Here is a 10,895-nt window from a genome sequence, read left to right as displayed (position 1 = left end):
TTTAATTAGTGCTGTCAGTTAGTACTGAGGCTCTGTTGTGTTTTTCAGGCCAAACAGATAGAACTGCAGTTCACCGTTGGTGAAGCTATTACCAGTGCTGCTGTAGGAACCAGCTCAGTGGCTGCACGTGATGCATGGACAGTCACAGAGGAGGAATATATCCCTCCTTCAGGTAGGCCTTCCTCATACAGCATCTGGGTTGAGAAATGTAAAATCTCACAGTTCAGACCAACATCGGGCTCCATAACTTTATTTCTGTGGTGTTTGATTTATAACAGTAGAAATGAGAGACATTTTGTGTTTGTTAATGCACTGCATGGTGTTCTGTAATGCTGGACTGTATACAGGTAGTTCACCTTTTCGAGTCCATCTGCTTAGAGAAGACTTCATTTCATGTGTTGTTTAATTAGCCTCTTGATGAAATGTAATTCGTCGCTGTTTGAAACTACATTTGTGGTGGTTGTTTTATTTTGGTTTGCCATGTTGTTTTAGAGTCAAATTTAACATACACCAACCTCTTAAAGTAGCATTTTGAAGTCTGCACTGGAAGATAGGGTTAGAAAATTAAATTGAAGATCTTCTCCAGCAACCTGGACTGGTACCATTAAGTGACCTTTATGTGCAGTGAATGCAGAAATTTTATTTAATCTCTACACATTTAAATACAGGCATGACAAAATGGTGGCAAGACAAAATGGTGGCTTCAAAATAGGCAGCTGTAAATATCAGCCTCAGACTTGCAAACAGGTATTTTAATGTGTTGAGAGTGGTTGTAGATCTCAAGTGTACACAAAGCTGAGCATGTGCAGAACAAGGTGGAAACCAAACCCTGATGTTGCTCCAGAATTTTTTAGCCCATGAAAAAATAAGTAGTGCGCTGAATCTTGCGTGGTATGAGTGGTACCTCTTCTTGGCCACAGGCTCTGGAACACTTTCACGAAGAGTTAGGAGGACTCTATTCATTGTTTCTATTAGCAGAAATAATTTCCCAGTGACTGAAGTAAAAGCTTTCCATTAATAAGCAGAGATTAAGCTGTCACCTGAATACTTATCACTGTTTAGTTTTTTCATTGCCACTGCATCTTATATTGAAATTAAAAATGGGTGTGGCCAGTTCTCAAAACTTCCTCCCTCCACCTTTCTTTCTTTCATACAGATTTGAAAGTGAATGATGTGGTTCCCTGGGTCCTAGACCTTATTTTGAGCAAGTACATTATCAGCCCCAACCCACACGTTAGGCAGGCAGCTTGCATCTGGCTTCTATCAATGGTGAAGAAGCTGAGCACACACAAAGCACTTAAGGTAAGAAAACACCCTTTTCTAACCTTCTTTCTGTCCCTTCCTTTCCCTGTACTTCCGTTGCATCTTTTCTCCCAGTGCTGTTGCGGACCATGAAACTGTTTTGTGCTCTCCAGGTAATAGTAAAGAGCTTTGGGATGACAGATGCTTGGAAAATCTAAGCTGTTACATGTCAATCCTTGCTGTATCTTACACTCATCTAAACAATGGATCTTGTGGGAGGTAACAAAATCCACTAGTTTGGGGATGACAGAAAGATCCTTCTACAGAGGATAGCCTCATGTGGCTAAAAGACAGATTTATGACACATTACTGCCACCTACTAGACAAGAAAAATAAAACATTGTTTACTAATGGCATAGTGGCTGTAAAAAGGTGGTGGACAAATAACTGGTATCTTCTGTGAATGTCAGTCAGGCTGCTGCTTACCAGTCTTTAAGAGGGGGCAGTTCCTATCCTAGATGTAGCTCAAACAGGCAACTCCATTGATAAAATAGCCTCAGCTTATCATTTAGAAGCTTGCCTTGAGACCGGACAAAGGATCCACAACCTGACGTTAAAAAAATGTCCTCTTTTCTCATCTTACAGTCTCGTCTCAAGGATATTCAAAGTGCATTTGTTTCAATTCTGTCAGATAGTGACGGTGAGTACTATGGTATCTTAAGAATTGTGTCTTTTGGTGGGCTTTTAACAGAATGAAGGGAATCTTTGGACGGGCAGGAAGTCACATACACCCTCTCTGTAAGTCAGCATTAGAAAGTGGCTGTAGAAACATCCCATTTCTGATGTAATAGAAATTATTTCTTTTCTAGGCACCACATGTAGAGAAAAGAAGCACAGTGTTTTTCTGTGCTTTGCTACCCAAACATAAATCTTCTCCTGCATTTGCCCCTTTGGACTGTAATAAGAGAAACTGTTCTGTGGTGCTGCCACTGCTCCGCTTGGAATGGCAGGATGCCTGTCACAGAGTTCTGCATGGATAAGAGCACTAAACCCTCTCTAAGCTAGCAGGTTTTGGCTTATAGGTCTACCTATGGGAGCTAGTGGTAAGGATGGCATTTGACAGCATATCCAAAGCTCACCAAAGTTTAAGAGAGTATTGTAATTAACTTTGCTGAGCTTCAGGGGCCAGCAGTATGTTAGGATACTTAACGACTAAAAAGCTTGTGTCTTGCTAGACTAGATCTGCTCTAAAATGGAGAGCTGTGAACTGCAGCACAGAGCTCTGTTTGCTAGATCATTATTTCGCTTTAATCTTGATTTTCAAGTTTATGTGCTACTTAATTACATGCTTATCTTTAATTTTACTTTGTAAAATTTCTTGCAGAGCTTAGTCAAGACATTGCTTCAAAAGGTCTTGGGCTGATATATGAACTAGGAAGTGAACAGGATCAACAAGAGCTAGTCACCACACTCGTTGATACCCTTATGACTGGGAAGAGGTACAGTATGCTCTGAACACAGTGAGGGAGTGCTCTGAGCTATATGTCTGACAGGAACAAAAATATGTCTCTACTGTATGTGACAAGGGATGTTTTGTGGCCAAGGGCAAGCTAATATCCTTATATTCCCAGTGTGTCAAACTGAGGTGTTTCTCAGTTCACCTTAAGAGTTTGTTGTGACTGGAGTTGTTCTAGTTTTGTTCCATTCAACAAAGCTGCAAAATAATGATTCAGTCCTGATTCAAAGATGTTGAAATCACTTAGGTTTGGTTAGGTTTCCTACTTGCTGCAGTATTTATTTGCAAAGGAGTGTCCTTACAGTGTATGTGGCTTTGCACACCTTTATGTTTTTGTGGGATTGAAACTAAAAGAAGGGGAGTTTACTGGGGTAGTGAAGCATACAGGTTAACTTGTTCTGTAGGATGCAGTCCATTCAGGGTATTTTGGTAAAGCTAATTCTGGACCTCTCTTCTAACAGAGCCAAACATGAGATGACTGGAGAAACTGTGGTGTTTCAGGGTGGCTTGAGCAAAACCCCAGATGGGTAAGTTTGCTGACAGTCTCAGTGACAGACACACAATCTTCATATAATCATAGAATGGTTTGATGTGGAAGGGACCTTTAAAATCATTAGTTCCAACCCCCCTGCATGGGCAACTAGATCTGCTCTAAAATGGAGAGCTGTGAACTGCAGCACAGAGCTCTGTTTGCTAGATCATTATTTCGCTTTAATCTTGATTTTCAAGTTTATGTGCTACTTAATTACATGCTTATCTTTAATTTTACTTTGTAAAATTTCTTGCAGAGCTTAGTCAAGACATTGCTTCAAAAGGTCTTGGGCTGATATATGAACTAGGAAGTGAACAGGATCAACAAGAGCTAGTCACCACACTCGTTGATACCCTTATGACTGGGAAGAGGTACAGTATGCTCTGAACACAGTGAGGGAGTGCTCTGAGCTATATGTCTGACAGGAACAAAAATATGTCTCTACTGTATGTGACAAGGGATGTTTTGTGGCCAAGGGCAAGCTAATATCCTTATATTCCCAGTGTGTCAAACTGAGGTGTTTCTCAGTTCACCTTAAGAGTTTGTTGTGACTGGAGTTGTTCTAGTTTTGTTCCATTCAACAAAGCTGCAAAATAATGATTCAGTCCTGATTCAAAGATGTTGAAATCACTTAGGTTTGGTTAGGTTTCCTACTTGCTGCAGTATTTATTTGCAAAGGAGTGTCCTTACAGTGTATGTGGCTTTGCACACCTTTATGTTTTTGTGGGATTGAAACTAAAAGAAGGGGAGTTTACTGGGGTAGTGAAGCATACAGGTTAACTTGTTCTGTAGGATGCAGTCCATTCAGGGTATTTTGGTAAAGCTAATTCTGGACCTCTCTTCTAACAGAGCCAAACATGAGATGACTGGAGAAACTGTGGTGTTTCAGGGTGGCTTGAGCAAAACCCCAGATGGGTAAGTTTGCTGACAGTCTCAGTGACAGACACACAATCTTCATATAATCATAGAATGGTTTGATGTGGAAGGGACCTTTAAAATCATTAGTTCCAACCCCCCTGCATGGGCAGGGACACCTTCCACTAAATCAGGTTGCTCAGGACCCCATCCAACTGGGTGTTGAGCACTTCCAGGGATGGGGTTTCCGTAACTTCCCTGGGCAACCTGTGCCAGGGTCTCACCACCCTCACATGAAAGAATTTCCTCCTAATGTCTAACCTCAATCTCCCCTCTTCCAGTTTTGATCCATTTGATCTTTGCCTGAGCTTTTTGTTCCTTCTTGTTCTCTAAATTACCATAAATATTTTTTGTACTACAGATAGGGTGTTACTTCTCTCTGTTTCAGGCTGTGATTTGACTATATTTTTAGTTGTTATGGCATACATGTAGCTAAAACTAGTGACATGGATTTCCTTTCTGCTTTCCAAAGTCAAGGCCTTTCTACCTACAAAGAGCTTTGTTCGCTGGCTAGTGATCTCAATCAACCAGACCTGGTGTACAAATTCATGAATCTGGCCAACCATCATGCCATGTGGAACTCTCGAAAGGTAATTTGCTGCTTCCATACCACTTCTGTTCCCACTGTGAACTCTGGAAACAGTAACTGCATTCATCTCTCTCTGGTTATGTGATCTATAGATAACGGCATGTGGAGGCCATTTGTCAGTGCATTGGTGTCAGGTCCAATGCAAATTTGTCACCCTGAGAAACAATTTTAGGATCACTTGAAATTCTTACAACAAAACATCAGTATTGCAGAGTTCTTATCACCCTGCATTTCCCTTTGAATCAGCTGTAATCCTTTCCTTTTCCTCTTGTGTGTACTTAGAGGCCAGGTCTTAATGTGTTCAAACAGTGAGATAATGTTTTGAAGATGGGATGAATTTTCAGATGCCAGAGAAAGTGAGCATTGGTATATAAAAAGGGAGAGCAAAAAGTATTTGGCAACAAGTAGCTAAAAAGCCATTTGACAATCCACTGCTTTAATCACTGTTGTCACAAGTATCCTTTTTTAACTAGATATTTTAAAGCTACTGAGACATTGAACAAAGCCAAAATACTGTTGGATCCACTTTCTGCCAAAAAAGGTAGCATCATTCATTTGAAGATGTAATTAGGCTTTTCGGAGCTTTAACTTAAGGCTTTTCACTGTCTTTACAGAAGCATGGAAAGCCTGGAAGCAGGCAGGGTACGTTTCATGTGGTTTTATGCAGAAGACCCAGGTAGCTGCATCTACTGCATTGTACCTTTTGTGTTCTTTCATGCTTCCTGCCTGAGATCTGCAGTTTCTGGAAACACCATTGAGTTCAAAAAACACGCCCCAGCATTAATGGTTCATCCAGAGTTTGACAAGTCAGCATGTCTCTCAAGGCTTCCCACTCCTTGTGAAGAACTGGTAGTTCAGAAGCATAGTTAGCTTCCTGAATTGCACCAACCAGAATGAGTCAAGAAAATCCAACTATAGGTTGAGCTTTAGCACTTGGTGAGCTTGCAGAATCATTTAAGTTGAAGGGGCGTCTGGAAGGCTGTGCTCTAAACCTCCACACAAGAGCTAGGCAGAGCAAGCTGCTCAGGGCCTTGCAGAGGATGCCTCCCTTTTCCTTATACTTTCTGCAGCCCTTGCTTCTCCCAGCAGTGGTCCTAACTGAGAATACATTGTTACTACTCTACATTTTCTAGCCTAACCCAGACAGCACATCCTATCCCGTGAAATCCTGTGTGGGGGATTTTGAATGGCAACTTTTGAGTCTGCAAGTCAGGAAACATGAAGACATTAGAGACACTTACCGTAATGAATGTATTGAGCAATTTCTCTTTGGACTTCCCTGCCAAAATCCATGGAACTTCATGGGCAAGCATCAGTTCCACTGTGTTAGCATGATGGTGGAATTTACAGTGTTGGAGAAAGAAAAGGCTATGGAAGAATACTTGAGTTTAAAGTAAATATGCAGGTGCAGAATTATAATCCCTAGAAATTTCCGGTTGTAGATCTAAGGTAGAGTAGTTTTATTTTTAGTTTTTAATTTCTTAAGTTATTCAAGTTCTGCTAAATGCAACAGAGTAGTGGGGAAGCAGTGGCCCATCCTCACCAGTTTTTCCAAAAATCAGTCTCTTCTGGAAGAACATATTCAAGTCTTCATAGTTTTAATTCTCCAGCACCAATTTTGCAAATTAGGTCAATTGATGTCTTGAAATGAAGACTGGAAAGAAGGAAGTTCTGAAGTAGTATGTTGTCTGCTGAGTGTGATTGTATGCTTGAGATGGCAGTGGTAATGTTGCACTGTTGAGGGGCTAACTCTGGTGCCATTCTAGTCCTGATTTGGTCTAACTCTGAACTGTGTCAGTTGACTTCACCTCTGACTGCACCCAGGAGCAATAACTGAGTGAGCGAGCAGATTGGTTCAACAAATACTCTTTTGTCATCATTTCAGGGAGCAGCTTTTGGCTTCAATGTGATAGCTGCCAAGGCTGGAGAGCAGCTGGCTCCATTTTTGCCTCAGCTTCTTCCCCGGCTCTACCGTTACCAGTTTGACCCCAACCTGGGCATTCGACAGGCAATGACCAGCATTTGGAATGCCTTGGTCACCGACAAGGCAATGGTGAGTGAGCTGCAAAGTGCAGAGTTCTGGGGTTGCTGCTAGCCAGCAGGACCTCAGAGATCTTCATGGGACCAGCTGCATCTGGGGCAAGGAGATGCTGTGCAGAAAGGGGTGAGGAATTGTCCTACAGAGAAAGAGGGGCTTTCATGCATGGGTGAGCTGAAGAATGTGCAGAAGTTTTGCACTGCCTCTTACATGTCAAGGATATTGCAGACCTTGTTCATGTCGCCAGTGTTGAAGTTTATGATTTACTTTCAGTGGGGTCTTTCCACACTTCAATATTGCTTTCGTATTGCTTATAAGAAGCTCTTTAGGAATCCTTATGGCTCAAGAAGCCCTTGCTAGATCAAGAGCATCTAAATGTGGTTCTTCAGTTTTTTAAGTGGGAGTAAACCCGTGGGAAGAGGCTGTTGCAACAGTTTGAACATAAAACCTGCCAAGTAGTTTCAGGAACAAGTTAGTTTTGTGAGAGGTCTTTGCTCTGACTCTAAAGGCCTTTAATGGGGTTTGCAAATCTTTTTTCCTGGCAAAGATGATCTTGGTGTGAAGCCATTCACTCTGATCCTTCATCAAAGCACAACTGCTTCTCCTGCAAATAAATGTTGGTGCTGCATCTAGAGAGTTCAGCTGGTAAGGACTGAGGGACTTTCCTGTTTCCTCCCCATCTCTGTCACAGCGTTAAGCCCTGATACAATGCACAGAAAGGCATGTCTAAAGCAGAGTCAGAGTAAGTTTGGATTGGGTCAGCTCTGGCAAGCATTAGATCATCTACAGAGGATTAAAGTAGGTTGTATTGTCCAAAAGATCCTTTATTTAATCAAGTTACAGGACAAGGATGCATGGTCCAAGCTTCTTTCATGATTTTTCCTTTTCTTAATAATAGGTTGATAAATACATGAAGGAAATTCTTGAGGATTTGATCAGTAACCTAACGAGCAGTCTGTGGAGGATCAGAGAATCCAGGTATTGCTTGGAAAAGTAACAGATTTTCCGTTGAACTGTTTTCTTCATCATAAACTTGTTAACCTGAAGAAGTCAAGGGGGTAAAGAGAACATGTCCTTTGCTCAGGATAGAGCCCAGTCTTGTGTTCTGCACTGAAAGTGAGATACAATCTCCAAGCTATTTGCTTCAGGCTTTAAACATGATTTTTTTATTCCATGATACTAAATAAATTATCTGAAGGAGGAGTTTTCTGGTCACAAAGTCCTTGCCTATCCTTGGACATGAAATACTGCTTTATGTTAGAAAAACTTGGCAGTCTGGCTGTATACATACAGCAAGGTGCCAGTTTGTATAGCATTTTTAATAAACTGGTTTTGCCTGTAATGATTTATAGTTATACTGTATTGAAAACTTGAATTTTAATTTCAATTCCAGGCTTAAGACTGTTTTGGTTTGTTCTTATCCTATACTTACAGAAAAGAAATCTGAAACAGTTCTGTAACTGGAATGGTTGCAATAGCAATTTTCAACACTTGCTGTCACCTGTTTCAGATTTTGCCTGACTGGCTGAACATTTTTTCATTACAGAGAAGATTTTGGGAAAATCAGGAATATGAAACAGTTCTCAGGTTTTTTTAACCATGTATTTATAAACATATCAGTATATACACCTATATTGAACAAGTACACATGTGAAGGAAATAAAATTTCTTGTTTGCAGTTGCCTGGCACTGAATGACTTACTAAGAGGAAGACCTTTGGATGACATAATAGACAAGCTTCCAGAGATCTGGGAAATCCTGTTCAGAGTGCAAGATGACATTAAGGTAACAGAAGTGATTATTGAACAGGAATCATCAACAGGAAATACAGTAATCAAGCTCTGAAGTGTTTAAAGGGAGATTCTTGGAGAAGTCAAGTTGAAGCCAATGGGGATTTTGGGTATTAAGCAAACTAGAAATTCAAGCCCCTTGCAGTTAAAATTTCTGTACTGCCTTGGAAATTTCTTGTGTGTGTTTCTCATATTTTTCAGTGTTGGTTTTCATTCCAACCATGCTTATTCTTGATCATTCAGCATTTTTCCTGGACATAAGAGAATTCCTAGGTATTTGTTTAACTCACATGTAGAGAAGCATATTTTTGGGGACTGATTGTGTGTTTAAATGACTTGTATATATGAAGTCAGAGATAGAGGATATTGTTCTTACACTAAACCAATTAAGAGGAATGTTAGTTGAATAATTATGGAATATAGATGTCAAGAAAAAAATCAAAATATGCAAGAAACAGAGATGCAATGGGATTCTGTATGGTCCAAATTTGTTGGTGTCATGGGCTACCAGAGTTGTGCCAGTTTTACTGTTTGCTTTTAGTCCATCTTTCTCTAGTCCTAGACATTCAGGTAAGTAAAGCATGACTAAACAACAGGCATTACATTGAGGATGGGGAAAAGCATGCTCAAAGCACTATGTACTTCCATTTGCAGTTGAAGTTCCATTGTTTTTGGGGTTTCATTTTTGGTTTTATAGTTTGATTGGCATTTTTCTTTTGTGGGGTTTTTATTTTGTTTTGAAAAGGACAATCCATGCAATAATATCACATTGACAAATGTGAACACTGAATAGACCAGATACTCAGATTGTCCAAAACTAAATTTTTTTTGAAAGCTATTGTATTAAGTATTAGCCATAAATATGGCCTTGTCAGTGTTATACTTATCAATGAATAGGAATCCTATTGAAGATTTAAAACTTGTAACAGTGGATTGTTGACTTCTTCTTTTTAGGAGACTGTGCGAAAGGCAGCAGAACTAGCCCTAAAAACTTTAAGCAAGGTAAAACTCTTAATTTTGTCATTTGCACATGGAGACGTGTATGGTTTTGGTGTCAGGTCATTCGCTTTCCTATCTGCAGGAGTGACCTGCTTGCTATAGACTGCTGTTTTGAAGAGATCTCTAGTACAAGGTGCAGTTGTGATAAACTGACCAGCCCCCTAGGAAGCAAGTATAATACACTTGACCACATAATCTTCTGTACTTTTGTTGGTGCTGCTGCAATTTTGCTGCTCGAGGATAATGCAGTGTTAAATTCGGTACAACCAAAGTTGTGTATGAACTGTTTTTTTTTTCTCTAATGTCCTTTTTTTCACCCTGGTTGGGGGTGGGATTTAAGGAAAGTTCCTGTAGCTTCAACATCTGACCAAGCCCAACTGATTTAGTTGATGAAGTTAGTATCTTTGAGGAGGTGAAACCTCCGTGGTGTGAAACAAAGTAATCCAGTTTGGACATCACTCTCTCTGGTGGTGTTACTGACACAAGATTTTTGGGGTGTAGTACACGTATCACTTAATATTTGGTTTGGTATTTCTTTAAAATAAGTCACATCAGTGGAAATGGAAGCAGATTGTAAGAGGTATGTTTGAAAGTGCAGACTTCACAATGCATGCAGCATGACATTCCAATGGCTCAAGTGGTGATCTAGTCCCAAAGCATTGTTACTGCAATTGCAGAATCTGTTCTTTTACAGTATTTGCTGTTCTGCCTTGTAAATGGTTGAATTCATGTGGTTGAGTTAGGTTGTCCCTCACCTAAGAGGTCATTTGATCCATCTCTTCATCCAAATGCAGATCAACGCCTGCCAGGCTCTGAATTTGTCTTCTCTGGAGGCTGTCCAGGAAGGCTTAAGTACCTTCTGGAAAGGAGAATGAAGGTGTAACAGAGCCTGGTTTTGGCTGTGAGCAGTTGCTCCAGTTGGTGTTGGCTGCTTCTGTCTGACAGAGAAGGGCCTTTAATGTATTCTGAGCAGGAGGTTTGTACATGCTTGCAACACTGATTCTCACCTGTCCCCAGGTCTGTGTGAAGATGTGTGATCCCTCTAAAGGAGCAGCGGGTCAGAAGACAATAGCTGTACTGCTCCCTTGCCTCCTAGACAAAGGATTAGTAAGCACAGTTGCTGAAGTCCGATCTCTCAGGTTAGTTTTTCATCATGCAAGTTCCCTGGGGGCTGGGTCAATTATTTGTCCCAAAGAAACACAGCTTGTTTACCTGGGCTGCTGAATGTTTGTGTTTGAAGTTACAGATTTTTCCCCAAAGCAGCCTTCCTGCTG

At 40.6% G+C, this 10,895-nt stretch overlaps 1 protein-coding gene across 1 annotated transcript in view; it reads left to right on the top strand.

The window, feature by feature from the left end:
- The window catches only part of KIAA0368 (KIAA0368 ortholog), a 61,763-nt gene that overhangs the window by 36,900 nt on the left and 13,968 nt on the right, over positions 1-10,895 (top strand). The window contains exons 25-35 of the mRNA XM_010005464.1: positions 49-172; positions 1,157-1,302; positions 1,888-1,942; positions 2,627-2,741; positions 3,220-3,285; positions 4,678-4,795; positions 6,680-6,847; positions 7,731-7,810; positions 8,512-8,617; positions 9,577-9,624; positions 10,639-10,760. Coding sequence (XP_010003766.1) covers positions 49-172; positions 1,157-1,302; positions 1,888-1,942; positions 2,627-2,741; positions 3,220-3,285; positions 4,678-4,795; positions 6,680-6,847; positions 7,731-7,810; positions 8,512-8,617; positions 9,577-9,624; positions 10,639-10,760 — 1,148 coding nt within the window. The remainder of the gene's footprint in view (positions 1-48; positions 173-1,156; positions 1,303-1,887; positions 1,943-2,626; positions 2,742-3,219; positions 3,286-4,677; positions 4,796-6,679; positions 6,848-7,730; positions 7,811-8,511; positions 8,618-9,576; positions 9,625-10,638; positions 10,761-10,895) is intronic.

Source organism: Chaetura pelagica, unplaced genomic scaffold, assembly GCF_000747805.2.
Source record: "Chaetura pelagica isolate M959 unplaced genomic scaffold, ChaPel_1.0 scaffold349, whole genome shotgun sequence".
NCBI classification, from domain to species: Eukaryota; Metazoa; Chordata; class Aves; order Apodiformes; family Apodidae; genus Chaetura; species Chaetura pelagica.
This window is presented reverse-complemented; position numbering and strand designations above follow the sequence as displayed.